This window comes from Pseudopipra pipra, chromosome 19 (genome assembly GCF_036250125.1).
Source record: "Pseudopipra pipra isolate bDixPip1 chromosome 19, bDixPip1.hap1, whole genome shotgun sequence".
Taxonomy (NCBI): domain Eukaryota; kingdom Metazoa; phylum Chordata; class Aves; order Passeriformes; family Pipridae; genus Pseudopipra; species Pseudopipra pipra.
The window spans coordinates 11,019,100-11,037,364 of NC_087567.1; the positions used below are offsets into that span (position 1 = coordinate 11,019,100).

The window sequence follows — 18,265 nt, forward strand, 5'->3', positions numbered from 1 at the left end:
GGGACCTGCCTGGAGACAAAGGGGTGCCAGTGAATAGCCCTAGAATTTGAGCAGTGCCTCAGCAACGACTGGAAGCCTTCCCCGTGTGCTAATCCAAGGTTTTCTGCACAGGAATGACATTTGGAGCCGCGGATCCCAGGCTGGCTCACAAGTGAAGGGCGGGGTAATCACATGTTCCCGATTTCTTTGCCATATTTAGTTCCATCCTCTCCAAACTGCCACCGCTGACGGGCTGAGGTGGAGTGGCCCTGCCAAAAAACGAGCTGCTGGCCCAAACCCAGGAGTGGATGAGGTGGCTGCTGGGTGGGAACACATCCCCCCCCAGCCTGAGAGCAAAGGAGGCAGCCTGGTGTGTAAGGGCTGAGTAAAGGCAGTGCTGGGAGAGTGGAGGTGGCTTTTTCCCCTCTATTTTATGATCTAATCACCGCCCCACTGATGACTAATTAGAATGAGTGAGGTCCAGATGGCCAGAGCCTTTAATGAGGCCAATTAAGGATTCAAATGTTTTCATCCAGTTCCCTTTTTCCTAGAAAGACTAAGCAGCAATGGAGGTCCCACCTTCTGCTCCAGGCATGGCCCAGCCACACGACCCTGGAGGACTTAAAAAATAAAAGGCAAATGTGATAAGGGAGGAACCAGGGCAGGTTTTCAGCAGGGAGGCTTCATGCCGTGCCTCAGCCTCCAAGATTTATGCCAGAGTCCATCCCTGAACACCTCAAAACCAAACTCCTTTATTGGTAGGGTTGTCCAGCCTCACTTTCTCCTCTTCATGGGTTTTTCTGCTGCACACTCTGCTCTCCTGAGTCATGGTCATGAGGAGCAGAGCAGTAACACTGTGAACCAGAATTTCCTATTTCTAACCTGAGCAGGGAGTAGCTCACCAGGTTTCCACCCTTGTTTTGCAGGTTTGCAACAGGGTGTCCAAGCAACTGCTTTGGAGTGTTTATTTGAGCTGCAGGAGCTTCCTGAGGATCTGTTGTCCCAAGGGCCCTTTCTGTCTGGCCACCTGAGGTTTGCAGGACAGCCATTCCTATGGCACAGCACCACCTGAGGACCTGGGGAGTTTTTAGCCTGGTTCTTTTCACAAGACTCCCACGAAAACACTTGCATTTTGCAGGATGGGAATCCAGAGGGAGAGGGATCATTTCTATGGCACAGGAGGCAGAAAATGAAACAGAGGGAACCTCACATTTCCAAGCTCAGGCTGGAATTTAGGTGCCAAATCAATCTTCTTGCTACTGCACTTCATGGACATGAGGGAAGAAAACAGACTCCAATTCTGTCATGGGTCAGATACCTGCACCTTCCCTCTGGTTGTGAAATGCTCATGTACAAAGTCAACCACATTAAAGTGCTTTCAGTGGGGATGTTCAGATGAAAAACCCCCCAGACCTGCAGCCAGTTCTGCTCCCAAATTACTTTAGAGATGCAAAATTTGTCTTGGTCCTGAACTGGTCTGGAGGCTCAAAATTTAAACACTGGTCTACTTTATAAATAAAAAAAAAAAAAAAACAAATCACCCAATTTTAAAAATCCTTCTATTCACAAAACATTTTACTTCTACAAAACAGGTTTTTGTTTTTAGTAATCCAAAATTAATAAATAATTTAAAACAGTGCCATTTTAACATTCCCCACCCCGGAGTGACTCCACCTTACTCTCAGCTTGGTTCCAGGGGAGCTGAGAGCCTGAGATGCTCTGAGATGCAGGGCTGGAGGCTCCTCAGGTGAGCTCTCCCCTGGGAAACGGCAGCAGAGGAATTCTGAGCATTCCAAAATGTCTCAGGGCTGCTTGGAAAGAAACATGTCTGAGTGCACTGGGCTGGATCAACCACAGGCATTGTGAGGTTTGTGGTGTGTCTGGGTGTAACAAAAGCTGCCCCAGTCTATAGGAGGTTTCCCGGACGTGTGAGGCTAATATGGATTACATATGTTCCATGAAATACCCTGGGAGCTCCAGGAAAGCTGAGCTGGAGCTGGAGGACCGTTTGTGGGAAATATTGTCACTGCTGACAGGATTCCTGACCACGAGGGGATACAGAGACAACACCATTGTCAGGGACACAGCATGGAAAATTGACCCTGCCCAGGTGTCCCAGCAGGTTGGGTCCCAGGCCTGGTGAGGGCCATATAGTGAAAAAAACCAAAAACCAGTGTTTCTTGTGATGAGAGATCCAGGTTGTTCATTTCTTGCCTCAAAAATTACAGGAATACTGTGCTTTAGGGGAGTTGGTGCTTTAAAGAGTTGACTTGGCTGCTAAAATTGCCAATGTTTTTCAGAAATTATTTACCAAGGACCTACTGGAAGGGGTTTTTAACGTGTTATGAGGTGAGGAAATACCTGTGACAATGAACCCCTTCCCCTTAACAATCTGAATGAATATGTCTGGAGGGAAACCCTTGGGTTGAGCAGGGGAGACCAAAAGCTCTGCCTGATGTGAATGCAGTGGCACTTGCTTTCATTTCAGACAGAAAAACACAAATGAAGTTCCTGATTTCTTGGTTGAGTTGATAATTTCATGCCAAACATGCACCTGGCAAAGGGGCCAAGGGAAGCTCAGGAAGGAAATGCCCAACTAGGTCCTGTTTCTGGCAAAACAGAGGCTCAAGGGTATTTACAGGGACAAAGAACCAGGGTGCCCAGGGGCCCTGAGGGTGCAGACGGAGCCTTGGAGGAAGCACGAGGCCACTCCAGGGCAGAAAAGTCTCCTGGGAACTTCTGGAGTATTTTGGGGATCAGCCAAGGCAAAGAGAAAAAGGGCTTTAAACACTAATATTGGGCAGGGTAGAGACAGCCTGAAAACCCAGAGGTTGGGCTCCCTTTGTAGTTATTTGTGGTGCTGGGTAGGGTTTCACTCGTGGTTTCTATTCTTTCCCTCATCCCTAAAAAATGTGATGAATCCCATAAGGTTTCTGAGCGGCAGTCGGGTGCAGCACTGCAAACCCAACCCACCCTCCCCATGCCCACAGTCCCAGCTCCAAACTGGGCTTTCAGTGCTGGCCATCCTCAGGGTTACCCAGTTGGTGGGAAGCTATCAGACCTGATTTCCCCATTTATTTCATTCTTCCTTCAATAATTTCATTATCTTTTCCCTGGTTTATTCCATTATATGTTTGGTTCTTCCCTGACATCTTTGTCTGGGTATTATCTGCTCCTGCTGCCCCTCCTGTGCCAATGCCTTTGCCCCAAAGCACTGGAATCCCTCCAGCTGAGTCCCTCCCAGTCCCCATCATGATTTGAAATCTCCAGTAGCTCCTGCTGCCCTTTGTTTCACTACAGTGGGAGATGCCAGCACTGCCAGGTCACCTCCCTGTGCCACTGCAGCAAGGATGGGCCTCCCAGATTTCCAGGCTTATCCCCTTCTCCATCCTGCCCCCAGACACCAGGACACAGAGCAGCCCCAGCCTCTGCTTCCCTGCTCCCAGGTGCCACGACCTTGAGAAGGTACCACTGACATCTCCTTGGGAATGGGGGATTTGACCCCAAGGTTCTGGGTTCATGATGGCTCATCCTGAACAACCTGCAGCCACAGCCACATCAGCTGCTAAGTAGTGATGGAAATGTCACTTAATTCCAGTGAAAACTGCCTTTATTTGCTGAGGTCCCCCCTGTTTTTCCCTGTTAATGCATAAAGGATGATATAACACAGCACAGAGAAAAAGGCTTTTTCTGTCCACTCAGTCAATGGTCCAGAGCTTTTCCCAGGTGCATCTTCCCAGTCACAATTTAACAACACAGATCTGAGGCTTGCAGCTGCCCCCAAGCCATTTGCAGGGTTCTGTTCACTGACACTGCCAGGTCACTGCACCCCCAGGTGTCCTCCAAGCCACTGCTCTGGATTTGGGGCAGGTTGCGAGTCTCTATTCATTTCCAGGAGGCCCTTCCAGCACCAAACCAGCTCCCTGGGCCATTTCCCTCACCACACAGCTGGCAGCTTCCCAGTAGTGCTCCGAGAGCTCCCTGGCCAGGCCGATCTTCTGGATGTTCTCCCTCAGGTTCCCCTCGAGCCGTACCTGGTCCAGATACTCGGGGTTGGCAGCTCTGATCCTCTCCTCCAGCTCAGCCTGGCTCTGCAGCAGCGAGGAGGTCATTCCCTGGAGCACAGTTCTCCCAGCAAGGACACGCTTTGTGGAACGACTCAGCTCCTCCACCTGCTGCTGCACCCGCCTCAGCTCCTTGGGCACCTCCTGCTCCTTCACAGCCAGGGAAAAGCTGAAGCCCTCCATGAGCACCTGCACCTTGTGGGCACCTGGAGACACAGAACAGCATCTATCCCGTGACCTGCCTGTGGCTGGAGCCCAACACAGGGGTGTTTAAACACTCTTGTTTCTGCAAAACTGAGCAGAGGATGCAGGAGCTCCTCAGGACTGACAGAAAATATCCATAAAATGAGCCTGTGTCCACTTTCCTCACCACTGACGCTGCTCTGGGTGTCTGTGCTGTAGAGCAGAGGTGTTCACCAGTAGCAACCCAACAGATTCATTTATAAGTTCCTTAAGGAGCTCCTTAAGGGGCCAAACCCACCCCTGATCCTGCTGCTCTGCCCCCCCTCCATGAAATCCGTGCTCTTTCTGCCTGGCTACGTTGGAACCACCTTTTCTGTTTGCTCACTGCTGTTGGGTGAGGCTTTTCTCACCAGGGGATTGCAAATCCAGCCTAATCTTCCCCGTGACACCTCATTGTTCTCCGGGTCAGGTCCCCCCAGGTTTCGGGGCCGGTTCTGTGGTGTCACAGACGTCACAGAGCAGGGCTGCCAGGTTGGTGCCACCTGAAGCAGCACCAGAAGAGCCCAATCTCACAACATGTGAGGTCAACCAGCCCAGTTAGAGACATTCTATTCCACCATAAAGCTCTAAAAATGGCCAGAATCTCCACGAAACCTGATATCTGTGCTGTGCACGTGACGAGTGACAACAACAGCTCCTCCTGGAATGCTGCTCATTCCCATGGTCCCAATGATTTAACACTGGTGCCAGTGAATTCCCAGCTCTGAGCTGCTCACCGTGCTCCTGCTGCAGGGTGTCCATGCAGGCTGTGAGGGCAGCAGTGGGGGCACAGCCACAAACCTCCCTCAGCCTTTTGGCAGCCCTGAGCATGGCACAGTGGGCCTCGTGCTGCCCGTTGAAGGTGGTGGCAATGTCAGAGAACAGGGTGTCGATGGCCTGGACGTTCACCAGCTTCATGGTGAGGGTCCCCTCCTTGTTGAAGACCCCTGGGGAGACGAAAAACCCAAAGGAATTTCAGAGGTGGAATAGAAGAAACCAAGCAGGGACGTGGGGAAGGGGGTGAAGGGTTGAAAACCTGTTTGGAGTGAACGTGGCACCCTGACTGAGATGCCACAATGAGACCCTTGGTTTGGATTTGGGAGTTCTTCTGTCACCTGAAATCAAAACTTTGCAAAAGAAAAGGGATTCTGGGCAACTTCAGCCAAAGCCATTTGGAACAGGAGTTGGGGGGAGCACAGCCCATAATAATTAAACCCAAAGTATAAGAAAAAATGAAATTACTTCAGTTTAAAATGTGAATTGAGTATTGAATCATTCCTGACTCTGTGAGTTTTGGAAATGCCCCAGAGACAAAGAGCTCTCCATATTTAGGAGAAGCACAGAACCTGTTATCAGGTCTGAGATAAGATCACGATGAAAAGCTTTCCACATCCAAATCCAAACGTGGGATATCACCAGGCCACGTGGCTCAGAGGGAAGCAAAGAACCCTTTGGTGAGGAGGTGAGAGAACCCCTCAGTGTGGAGGTGAGAGAACCCTCAGTGTGGAGCTCTGGCTCGTGTGGCTTCCCCAAGGCTCTTCCTTTGCCAAGAAGCAAAAAGACAGTGGGTTTTTACACCTTGTAGCTAAAAAGCACCTTTTTTCCATTAAAACTGGACAGAAGATGCTGATTTTCAGCAGCAGAGGATCCCCCTCAGTAATTGTCACACCTCCAGCAGATTGAAGCTTTTCTCCACTAAGCAAATCCTCCTTACCCAAAGATAATCTACAGGTCAGAAGTTCCCAACCCTCTCAGACCACGCTCAGTCCGGGGTCATTTTAATCCGAATTTGACACTCGAAACCCTCAGGCAGCTCTGGGTGTTGCACCCCCAGAGCCCTAAAGGAGCAGCTCAGTCATCCAAGTGGAAACCAGAGCTCTGATTCCCCGAGAGCTGTCCCAGAGCAGGGTTTGTTTGACAAACCTGCAGAGATCTGATTGCCCAGCAATGGAACACGTGGAACACACGATCCAGTCGCTCCCAGAGATTCCAGCAAACGTCAGGGAGGCTTGGGTTTTTTATAGAGGGAAAACTCCTGGCTGGGTTTTGAACAATAAAATCTGTTCTAGTGCCTTTCCCTGTTGCCAAATTAGTGCTGAGTGTGCTTTGCTTCGCTTCTCTGTTTTGCTTTTATGTGTCTAAGTTTCCTAAAAAAAAAAAAAAATAAGAGGGGGAGGAGCAGGGAGGGAAGAACATGGAGTTTTTTCCAATAAAGTGATGAATCCTAATGATAAATAGAAATGAAGAGTCTGTTCTCTGGGGTGCCACAGAAAACCAAGATGTTCCTATAAATTTATAACAGGATAAGAGAAGGAAAAATAACTTTCTATCAACTTCCATCTCATTCTGTAACATTTATTTGAAGAAGAATTGATGAATAAATAAATAGTTCATTAAACTACCCTGAAGTGTGTTGTTTAGAAGTGATTTAAGGAATGTGCAGAGCAAAGTCTGAGCTAATAACTGATCCCATTAAGCCTCCTCAGCACTCCTCCCTGGCCTCTTTCTCACTAAACAACTAGGACTGGCCTTTGACAGAAACACTGGTTTGTAAGAAAATTAAAATATTCCCATCAAATGCCTTGCTTTCTGGAGAAGAGCTGATTTTTTTTCTCAAATAAAAAAATATATCTTAGAAAACCTTACAGGGGTTTGTCTTTACTGAAAGGAAAAATATTTCATCAAACACCCAGAAGAGTCTGTTCAGGAAGATCAGTTTGATGTTTCTTGGGAGGGTGCTTCAGCTTGTCCTGTTTGGTCTGGGGGTGACTGTTCCAGGCATTTGTCCCCTCCTGGGATGTCCCCCTTCCCTCCCATGAGATGGGACATGGGGGAGATGGAAAGGATATTGTGGGATAAGGTGAGTTGTCCCACGAAGGCAAACTGTGCTTTAATTCACCCAAACTGCAGCTCCCACAGGCTCAACAACACCAGCCTGGAATTTCTTTTTTTTTTTCCAAGAAGTTTAAAATTCAATCAGTTTTAATTCAGCCAATTAAACAACGTTCCTTTGACCCCCACCAAAACTCGGGTTATTTGGAGCCTCAGGAACATCTGGCACGAGGGGATGGCAGGGAGCTGGCCTTGGGTGCTGTGCTGGAGAATTTATGACTAAATGAACATTACAAATGGAAAGTGTCCTCACACGAGCCTCTCAGGCTCCTCTGCATGGCCAGTAAAGTCAGCACATCCAACCAGGGCTGGAAAAAATGCCCTAATTCCCTCTATACCTTCTGCTCCTACAGCGTTATTTTGATCTTCCCTGGAGCTCCTCTGTCACAGAAATGATCCCCTGCACGCTCTGGAAATGATCCCCTGCACGTTCTGCAGCTTTTTTTAGTCCTGTAAACAAGTTATTTTGGGGGATCTTCGAGTTTTCCTGCGTTCCTACTGGATTTAGGATTTTTCACTTCCTGTCCTAAGTTGCCCCAAAGTGGTTACCCAGGAGCTGCCCTGCAGGGACTTCCTGGGAATTGGGTTCCTTCTGGATGAAAAGCATTCTGTAAATGTAAGATCATCCCCATTTAATGCTCTCTCCTCTAACCCCACGTTCACAGGCTCTGGCAGGGGGTCCCCACCACTATTTTTGGTTAAAAAGTGGGGTGCTGACAACCTGTGCACGTGCACTCCTTGTGTATCCGTGTGCAATGCCAGTGCTGGGGCATTTTTGGATGAATCCCAGGATTTACTCATTATCACTTTAACCACTGTCCACGAAGAAGGGGGTGAGGGGGTGAAACATCCAAAGAAAATAGTTCCAATCTCATTACCAATGTTTCGACAGGGCTGCCTTGTGTTTACAGGAAGGTGCTCCCGCTGTGAAAGAGAAAGAAAATCACTGGTTTTTTTGCCAAAAAGAGGAGGAATCGGCTTTCTATGGGAATATTCTTTAGGTGTTCTCCAGAGGGAAATGCTGCCCTGGGGGGAAAGGGACCCCTGGGCAGAGCAGGACAAGAGGAGGGTTTGGATGAACCAGCATGAGGTCAGAACTCACTGGACCACACATTCAGGGAGTGCTTGAACCAGAAGAAGGAAAACCTGACGTCAAAATACCTGCTAAAATTCCAATTTGGAAAGTCCTGAGTCTGGCACGGCGCCAGCTCCTCTCCCCTCTTCCCTCTCCCCTCTCCCCTCTCCTCTCTCCCCTCTCCCACCAGAGTCTGGACAACTTTCCCAATGTCTTGTGCAGCTCCAGCAGCCCCACCATGTCCCCTCCCCACCGTGGGTCCTGAGCCAACATCCCAAGGCTGTCCCAAGCCTTGGCCACCCCGGAGAACAGGGAGCAATCCCGGCTGATCCATCGGGTGCTGCCTGATGTGCTGCTGGCTCTGTGCTCCCCCCAAGCCTCAGGGACATGGGAGGGGGGCTGTCCTGGTTTTACATCCCTGGAATTACCACCAGGAGTTGTGACCTGCCTCTCATCACTGCACCACACACTTCATAACTCGCCCACCAAACCCGGCCTGTCCCAGGCAGAAATGCTGGAAAAAGCATTTGCCACTCACTTCAGGAAGTCTTTAAAACTGCAAAAAGAAAGGGTCAAGAAATTAGGACTTTTTCTACTCCCTCAATTCCTGCATTTCTTGTTTATTTTTTGATTTATTTCCATTTTTGGGTGAATCTGAGGGCACTGACTCTTACCTGTCTGGCAGTGAGATACTGAACTGGAACTGGCTCTTAGAGCTACAGATCAAATCCTGCAGAAAAGTTTGATATGCTCACCTGAAACTGTCAAATTTCAGGGGTTTATACCCAAAATTCTAAATATTTAAAATAGTAGCTATATCCATATTAAAAGCTGGATTGGGATAGTGGCAACATGACAGTAACTTAAAAGGAACAGTGTTGGCTTTACCCCTTGATTGGAAACTCAGTGAATAATCAGCAGTGATATTTGTCCTAGGAATGCTGCCTGTGTTAATAGATCAGAGGAGCAAGCCACTGCTAAAAATGAGACAGTTTGGAACATGTCCTCCCTTTAAAAATGAATGTAAAAATTGCTTTTAAAGTATGAAGGAAGGAGACCAGAGAAATCCGTTCATCACCTCATAACAATAATAATTCATACATTAATCCTGTGCTGTGACACAGCTGTAACAGGGTTCCACAGGATTTACCAGGCCAGTTACTCTCTGAGATGTGTCTGGAAAATGAATATAATTATTGCCCAAAATTCTAAACCAGCTGAGTGTAATCCCTAAATGCACACACGGTTTGGGGGGTGAGACTGGCACACAGAGAAGCTGGGGCTGCCCCAGCCCTGGGAGTGTCCACGGCCAGGTTGGAGGGGACTTGGAGCAACCTGGGCTAGTGGAAGGTGTCCCTGCCCATCCCACAGCCAAACCCTCCTTCCCTCCCCTCCTCTGTCCTCCCACCCAGGGGAAGCTGCTTCCTTACCTCTTCTGGAGCAGCCGAGAGGCAGCAGCAGAACAGGGCAGGCATGGCAACCTGAAAACAGACCCCCAAAAAGGGGGGACACGGGAGTAAAGAGTCTTTTGGGGACCTTCAAAGAGCTTTCTCACACCGCAGGAAAACAACAGCAGCAGGATTGCAAAACAACTGCAGCCCAAATATAGTGAGGAGTCCATGTCAGGGCACGTCCCGGTGCTGAATGTTCCCTCGCCCAGCATTCACTGGCAACATTAAATCTGCATTTGCCACTTGGCAAAGCAATGGATGTGATAAGTCGGCTTCTCTCCCTCTGTAAATAAATTTGGGGTTATCAGACAATTGGGTTGCTCTGGATTTCCTCCCTCCTGGTTCTTCTTGGACAGGGAGAGGCCGAGGGCAGCTCGGATGACACGGGAGGAGCAAGGCCAGCCCTGGGGACAGCAGGGCACAAAAGGCATCTCCCTGAGCAAGTGTCATCATGAAAACACAGGGCTGCACCCACACAGGGGATCTTATTGTGTCAAAAAAACCGGTGGATTAGGGCTGGATGTTGGGACCTGAAGCAATGCTCACCTTTGCTGCTTCCACACTGGGGCTGGAGGATGATCTTCTACAACCCTGTGTGTCAGCACAGACTGTCTCTCATCTCCACAGTCTAAGTTTTTGTGAGCATCTCTGTCTCACCCTGCACATGCTGATTGGGCAATTCAGTAAATATTATTCCAATAAACTGGACAAAACTCAGCCTTCCCACTGCAAACTAAGAGTTAAGTGGTGCTTACCAGAGCAGGACTGAGAGCTGCAGCACACCTGAGAGGTTAAATCTGACAGTGCCAGCGGTGACCTGCAGCAGCAGAGCAAGAACTCAGGTCCTCCTTGAGCCAAAACAAGAGCTGGAGATTGGCATCTCCCTCTTGGCTCTCCAAGGAGCCCTGGATTTTTTGGAGGGCTCCCGAAACGCAGCTCCACAGTCACTTTCCAGCCAATAAAAGGCAGAGGCACAGATTCATAAAAACTTTCTGCGTCTCGTAAAACACAACATGCAGTTGCTAAATTAGAAATTCAGATCTTCCATGCACTTGGCTGGATGGAGATGGAGACTCCCAATTGCTTGTTATAAACTACAATGTGCTGGGCTGCCTTGCTGGGTTTTTTTTCCCCCCAGACCCCCTTCCCACTCCTGCTCTGACATCCTTGCTCTTTTTCATACCAGTCTCCCAACCATGGATCCCAAGTCATAGGCAGGTTTTTGTTTCAGTCTCAGGTCTCCTGCCCATCCTCTTACTCACATAAAATGGTGCAATTAATTTATTGCAGTCTGGCCACAGTTGTTTTATTCATCACCACTGCAGAGCTCCTGTGAAGGACGCCCAGGAGAGGCAATATCATCTTAACAAAACCATCCTGAGGAAAGCAAGCTGAGAACCCAGGGAGGAACAGTCAGCTTAGATACCTCCAGTGTGTTTTTGGGATGATATTCCTTCCAATAAACCATTATTTAGTATAATGGTTTATATATATATATATAAATAAAATAAACCATATTGGGATAATGAGTATACAGCCTGGGAAGGGAAGAAGCCACACAGTAAACAGATGTGGGAGAAGTCAGAGAGGAAAAGCATCAGAGGCAGACAGCAGAATTAAGGTAATTAAGCTATGGCAGATTCATTAAGAGATTCACTTTTACCTCACATAAGGATCTGGGATGAAAGCATCACTGCCCTGAGAGGGTGGGCACATCCCACAGGGAAATGGTCCCTCTGTTCCATGGATGCTCAGATGCAGGCATGGAGGGGGTTGAAGGGAGCAGTGCCCCTGCTCCAAGAGCTCCAAGACAGCCTGAGGACTCCTGATCCTTCCTTGGGAGGAGGATTGTCTGCCCACAGGAACAAGGCACATCTGAGTCCTGGGGCTCTCCAAGGCTGATTTTGCAATGTAATTTTTATCAGCTAAGGCAACTTCTTGGGTACTGGCTACTCATGATGTTATTTAAGGATTTACAGGGGAAAAAGGACAGATGAGCCGCACAAATCAGTGCCCTGAGCAAGCTGATGTGAGGGTAAACAACCCTTTTTCACCAATCTGAGCTATGTTTTGTTTTACTCTCACTGAGATAAGATTGGGAAGCACCAACACATGTAATTGGGCTTTGTGGCTGTAAGTATTCACCTAGTTTGACTCTTGCTATCTAAAATGATATGTGTGAGGGTAAATCCTGGTTTACCACCAGTGTCACTCCAGGATTTCTTAAAGCCAAGTTGAAGTGCTGATATGGGCTCTCCATATTTTTTTTCCAATTTGTTTTCCAGTCAATATCCAAAATTTACGTGAAAACCGTAGCCATTGACAAAAAACTGTTATTCTACTCCCAGCCTATCTCTGTAGCCCATCAGTTTTACTCCTTGTGTAGGACATTAGAAGGGTCTGCACACTTGGGAAAAAAAAAAACCCAATCAAAACAACCAGCTGAGGTACAAAACTGGCCTGTCTCCCCATGACATAGTGCCATGAGGTTCCCAGACTGCTGCTAAGAAAACACAGCCCAGTGCCCCTGCCCAGCTCTGCCTCATCTGCCAGGAGATGTTGAAACTGGGCCCTCCTGGCGCTGCCTTTATTTACCACAGTGGCGTTGACTCCATGTGAAGTGGCCCTTTCCATTTGGGTTGCCTCAGCCAAGGTCATCATTGCGTAAAGCAGGAGCCCACAAATAGCAAGGTCCTGCTATTTCTGAGGAGAATTACTAGTTCTGTTTGCATCAGGGCCTGGGAGGAATCCCTGCTACACTTGGGACGTGGCAGAGCTGACTTAGTCAGACTTTCTTGGATTAAGGAGTAAGAGAAAAAAAAAAAAAGGAGAGTCAGAACGATGAGTCACTGCTGAGGGAAAATGTGCTCTGAAGCTGCTCATGGAAAGAAAGCTTCTTAAAAATCAGATGCTGGGCCTCCATAGACACCTTTTCTATATATTGATACAGACATAATAAATAGGTGTATATAAAGAAAGATTCAAGTCCACTTGTACCCAGAAATGATTGTCTGTAAACAGATAGCACTAAATTCTGGCTGGAGGTGAGATAAAGGGCACAAAACCAATCCCAGAAACAAGAGTGTCCCACCTCCAGTGGGATTTGGTTTCTCCTGCTCTGCCTAATGAAGGTTTTACAAGATGCTGCAAGCTCTGGTCTCTCTCCATCCCTTGAGAGCCCTCTCCTGCATGGTCACACATGTCAGAGAGACACCCCCAGAAAACCCAGCTGCAAACCAAGCTGGCTGTTCACAGGTCTCCCAGATCACACTGACCCCGAGGTCCTGCAGCAGAGAGATCCTGCCTGTCGGACCCTGTTGGTGGAATGTCATCAATCAGAGGATAATGGACAGGAAGGTGGGTGGCTGCTGATAGTTTTGGCTCATTTAAGAGGGTTTTGGAAGGCTGCCAGACTGCGTGGAGAATTTTTGAAATGTTTGAAACAATACCGGCTTTACAACGTTATAAAATCCTGGGGTGGCTCCAGTGGGTTCCAAACTGGCTCCGGGCCAGTAAAACCTCAGGATTCCAGTCAGCTGTAACCTGGACTCACAAGTGTGTCTGAGGTCACCCCTGGAGCCCTCCCCGGGGTTTGTGCACCCCCTAAAGCACACAGTGTCCGTGGACTGGAGCTTGTGCACAACCTCAAAGCCTCCACCTCGTCCCTTCAAGGCTTTGCTGGTGCAGTTATTGCCCCTCTGTAAGTGGTGGAGATGCCCTTCCCTTCAAACACAGATGTCCTGTTGTGTAACACCGAAATAAAACATCCACTGATGCTCAGGTGGGGCTGAATGTTCCACCATATCTCAGGTTGGAGGCCAAGATGTGTCTTGTCACAAGGGGAAATGATGTGACATGAAGGACAGACAGATCTCTGCAAGGAAATAGAGTAGAATCATGGAATCATGGAATAGTTTGGGGTGGAAGGGACCTTTAAAGGTCATCTAGTCCAACCTCTGCACAAGCTCCAGTAATGTGCAAAATGGAGCCTCAATGAAGCAGATTTGATGTGGTTTCGTGGGCACGGTGGGATACAGTGGAAAGTTGGACCTGATGATCTTGGAGGTCTTTTCCAACCTTAATGATTCTGTGATTCCCTAAGAATGAGGGCTGCAGTCATCTCAGGCAAACCGTTATTCCTGGCTTTGGCTTCATGCTTTGTTTGCTTCTCTTTTGTTTTCCAGTGCCTTGTGCCCATCAGTTTTGGACACCTGACCCTGCTCAGCAGGAGCGATGGCACAGGGCTGGGCAGGACCACCCCTCCTGTGCCACCCATGGCCCCCACACAGCTGGACCAGCTCCCATCCAGACAGCTCCTTATTCCAGCCCCTTCCCAGCCACAGGTGGAACTCCCATGTCCTGGTGTAAGAAACTGCTCCATGGGTAGGATAAGCAAGGCCACAACCAGGATCAGGTGGTTTGTAAATAATTACTGGGCTTGTTTCTGCTGAACTCCACTTGACTGATCAAAGCAGTGAACTAATTGTACTCATATGAGCAAATATTAAGTCACAGAGTAGGTTCCTTATCCTCATCCACAGGAGGTAGTCACAATTCTATTAAATTAAGGGAAACTTTGCTGTGCTCTCTCGAGAGCTCTAACATTGAAGTCTTTCAGCTTTTTAAGAGCAAAAGTTTCCCCTGCTGCTAAAAGTGATATTATTTAATATTATTAATTTAATGTTTCTTGTTTTGATCTTATTTTAGTCAAATATCATCCTGGATTTTTATTGTTATTTTGTGCCAGAAAATCATTCCATTTCCAAAGGAGATGCAGCTCAGACACCTTTATTTATAGGAAAATAAAACCTAAACCTGGAGCTATCAGTCCCTCCCTTCTGTGTTTCCACAAACATGATTCCTCCCAATAGAAAAAACAGTAGAAGTAACTTGTCATAATATCATTCCTCAAAGGGAGTCTGATAACCCCAGACACTCGAAGCCACGTTTGCAAACGAAACCCACTAAATGGAAACAGAACACTCGAAGATTTAAAAACTAACCAGTTTCATTGTTTGTTTGTCCTTCCCGTGCTTTAAAGAAACCCTTTCATGGCATGTTTTGTTGTTCTGTGAATCCAGAGCAAAAATAATCAATGATGGGATCCCAGACTGTCACTCCAACCTCGCCTGTGTGACTCTACAGAGGGGAATTCTACCTCTGCAGAGGGATTTTCAGTTTTCTTCGAGGCAGAACATCTTCTGATGGATCTCTGCTCTCTGGGAGCAGTGACAGGACCCCAGGGAATGGCAGGTTGGATCTCAGGAGAAGGTTCTTCCCCCAGAGGGTGGTTGGGCACAGCCCCAAGGCTGCCAGAGAAGAAGGGGGGTCCCTAAGTGTGTGTCTCTGGGGACTGACTCGGTGTAGCTGCACTCCTGGGAGCAGCCAAATGGTTTAAACAGCAGGCATTAACCTTGAACCTGCATTTCCAGTCAGCCCTCAGCCTTCCCAGGCAGTTCTCCCAGCATACCTACAGAGGATCTGAGCCCTCAAAGCCTCCTGCTCACTTCATCAGCCGCACGGCTCTGAAGTTATAAAGTCTTTTTGTTAATAAAAATTATACTGTGATTATATAGTGGCTTAAAAAGCAGTAACGTTAGAAGCCCTTTCAAAATTCCCATAATACTAAAATAAAATATATGCTATTTTGAATTCCCAGAAATCTAATCTGTTCTTGGAAGTAAACTCCTGGTATATAATCACACACTGCTCCTGAGTGAACACACTCCCACCTCTGATTCACGTTTATGTTGTGAGTGGCTTTTAATGACAGAACGGGGGAATATATTGTGGTTTCACACATACACAGATTTTACAGTCACTTATTCCTAACTAGGAGATAGAGAGACATGGCAGGGAAGGATTCTTTCCTCCTTCCAAGGTGCTCACTCCGAGCACAGGAGGTGGTTCCCTGGATTGTAACGTAATATCTTGGAACCGGTTTTATATCGAGGAGGAGGAAGATAAAACGACTAATCCCGGGGCTGGCTGATGGGAAATTGTTTTAGGAGAGTTCATTTCAGCCCTAATACCTGTGATTTGGGGCAACTGAGCACTTGGTTTGTTGCCTCACCACAATAATTCATCAAATTACTGCTCTTTCCCTGCTCAGTGGGCCTGGCTGGTGCTCCCTCATCTCAGTGTGTGGGGGAGTGTTTAACCAACAACTTTACTGGAGCAAATCAGCCCAGTGCACACCTGAGAGATGTGTGTGTCTTTATTCTGCCATTCTCTGTGCTGCTGGATGAAAGGCAGTGATTTTATTATATTATCTGCTTCCTCTCTGCACAGAGTTTTTGCCCAGGTAACACCTTGTTGTGGCAAGTGGCACCTTCTGAGTGTCCCCAGCTCATTTCAGGGGATGAGAAACACGGAAGGAACGTGAGAGACCTGTGGTCAGTGCCAAGCTATTGCCAGCACAGGGCAGATAATCAATATGTAGACAAGAAACCTGCACTTCCCAAACCTCACCCCACGTGATTCCCAGTCCCCTTGGAAAGTCTTTTCCTTGGCTCTCCATGATCTGGGCAAGGATGGTTTCACCTGGTTTGTAAAGAATTTGTCCAGACTTGGACATCCTTTCTTGTGTATTTTAATTTTCCAGCTTGACACAGAGCTGTTCAACCTTCCTGCTCTTCCTCAGCAGCAGAAACAATAACTAAGCTTATGGATTTCTGCAAGTGGATGCCTGGACTTTGGTGTATATTTAAGTGCTTTATTTGTGACAGCTCATCCACTAAACTCTTGCCTCACTACGTGCCACATTTTGCCCAGCCAAATTTAAAAAGATTGGTCTAAATATAATTTTTGAGTCAATTAAGCCTCTTCTTTCCATGCCCTCCCTGACATTACTACATTACAGGAATTTGCCTTAAAAAAGGGAACGAAACACGTATTTTTGAAGTAAACACCACCTAATTTGGCGCCGCTTTTGATTGGCATTTCACATTTTCTTTTCTTTTTTTCCTCTTTTTTCCTTTTTTTTTTTTAATAACCAGGATATTAGTAGCTCCCTTTACAAGCTGCAAAAATAAACAAGAAAAAGTAAATGCGAGGCTTTGTTTAGGGAAATTTTTTTTATTCCTTTTTTTTCTCTTTGGGTTTCCATCCGAATGTCTGGGGTGAATCAAGGCTGATCCCGGTGCAGAACTCTTCTCCAAGAGATAGGCAAGCTGCTGGAACAAATGGTTCGTGTTAGCTGGAGAAAGACACTGAATCTAAACCATGTGCTTCTGGGTCTTGTGGTTTCAAATTGAACCACAAACACTCAGGCAAGCTGTCAGTCTCGATTCACAATTTCAACCAACCTTGCAGAAAAAAGGGGGGGCTTTGCCCACCAATCATGTTTTTAACCCTTCTGTCATTAGTGGGGTGGTTTAATGCTCTGCATGGAGGGGAATTCTGTTTCTTAGGGGGAGCAAGGAGAGTGATGACTTGGGAAGGAAATCAAGGCAAACCTTTGATGCAACGGGGGTGAAAATACAGATGTTTAGAATCCAGGCTCGGAGGGACCTCAAGGAATCATCCAGCCCAAAGCCTTTCCAGGAGGCAGGATCATCCCAAAGCCAGCCCTGCTGGCAGGTGTCTCACCCACTCCACGGGAGCCCCTGCAGAGCAGCTCGAGCAGCTTCTCACAGAGCAGCTAATTCAGGAGCTGCTCCACTCCTGCCATTCCCAGGGAGCAGCTGGGAAAGTGCTGCTGGAGCAGAAAGTCACCTGTGAGAGGGAGCCCGGGACATTCCCCAGCCCAGGAATGTGCTGCTGCCACCTGGGCTAAAGAAACACCCCCGGTGGGCTCGGGCTGTGCTCCCTGCTCCACACCAGGACACTGATGCACGGGGGGGCTGATGGAAAGGTCCTGTTTGCTCCCAGTTTGGCTGGTTTGGATCACACGACAGCGAGCTCAGAGGGTGCCACGGCCTTAATCCTTCCGTCGCCATCGCTTTGTCCAAACAGCTGGAGCACCAGGTCTGCACATCCCCAAACTTTTGAGGCAGCCAAGCCAAGAAATCCAAGAGAAACAACTCAGGGAAGGTGCCTGTGTGTTTTGGAGGACGTGAGGTGAGCTATTTGCAGGTCCTTTCTGGTTTTTTCCAGCATGGAGGTGACCTACGTGCGAGGCAGGAACTGCTTGTCCAGGAACTGAGGCTGCTGGGAAAACACAGGGGGATAAACTGCCTTTGGATTCCTGGAACCACGCTGGGTAAAACCCTGCTGCAGAGAGCTCAGACACACCTGGTTGCAAGCCCAAAATGGAAATGTGCAAGGGTTGAATATTTTGTGAGGACATGTTCTATACCAGCATTGTTTGGGGGGCTAAAAAAACCCCCTGGCTGTAAGGCCTTGGTAAATCTATATCTCCCACCTCAGCACTCCTGAAACACCAGAGGAATGTTTGTCTCCTAAAGTGCTGGATCATATTTGGGACTTTTGGAGGATTGAGGGCTAAAGAAGGGAAAAGGGGGTAAGGGGTGGAATCTGGGACTTTGAATCTCATTAGTGGTTTACACGTTAAAATGAGTTGCAGTCTCCTTTCCTCCTCACTCCTTATTTCCCTGGTACACAAGGAGATTGGGGTGACT

The 18,265-nt window shown here is 47.9% G+C and overlaps 1 protein-coding gene across 2 annotated transcripts; it reads right to left on the reverse strand.

Annotated features, from left to right (window-relative positions):
* Positions 1-3,571: 3,571 nt before the first annotated feature.
* Positions 3,572-10,092, reverse strand: LOC135424672 (uncharacterized). Of its 2 annotated transcripts, XM_064676140.1 has the most exons (4): positions 9,663-10,092; positions 8,036-8,081; positions 5,003-5,212; positions 3,572-4,249 (listed from the first exon to the last, which is right to left on the reverse strand). In XM_064676140.1, the coding sequence occupies exons 1-4, from the start codon at positions 9,705-9,707 to the stop codon at positions 3,861-3,863; spliced, it is 690 nt and encodes a 229-aa protein (XP_064532210.1). In that variant the 5' UTR covers positions 9,708-10,092; the 3' UTR covers positions 3,572-3,860. The 2 variants fall into 2 exon arrangements, with proteins under 2 accessions (XP_064532210.1, XP_064532212.1); XM_064676142.1 differs by lacking the exon at positions 8,036-8,081 and having other exon boundaries at positions 9,663-10,091.
* Between the last annotated feature and the right edge of the window lie 8,173 nt (positions 10,093-18,265).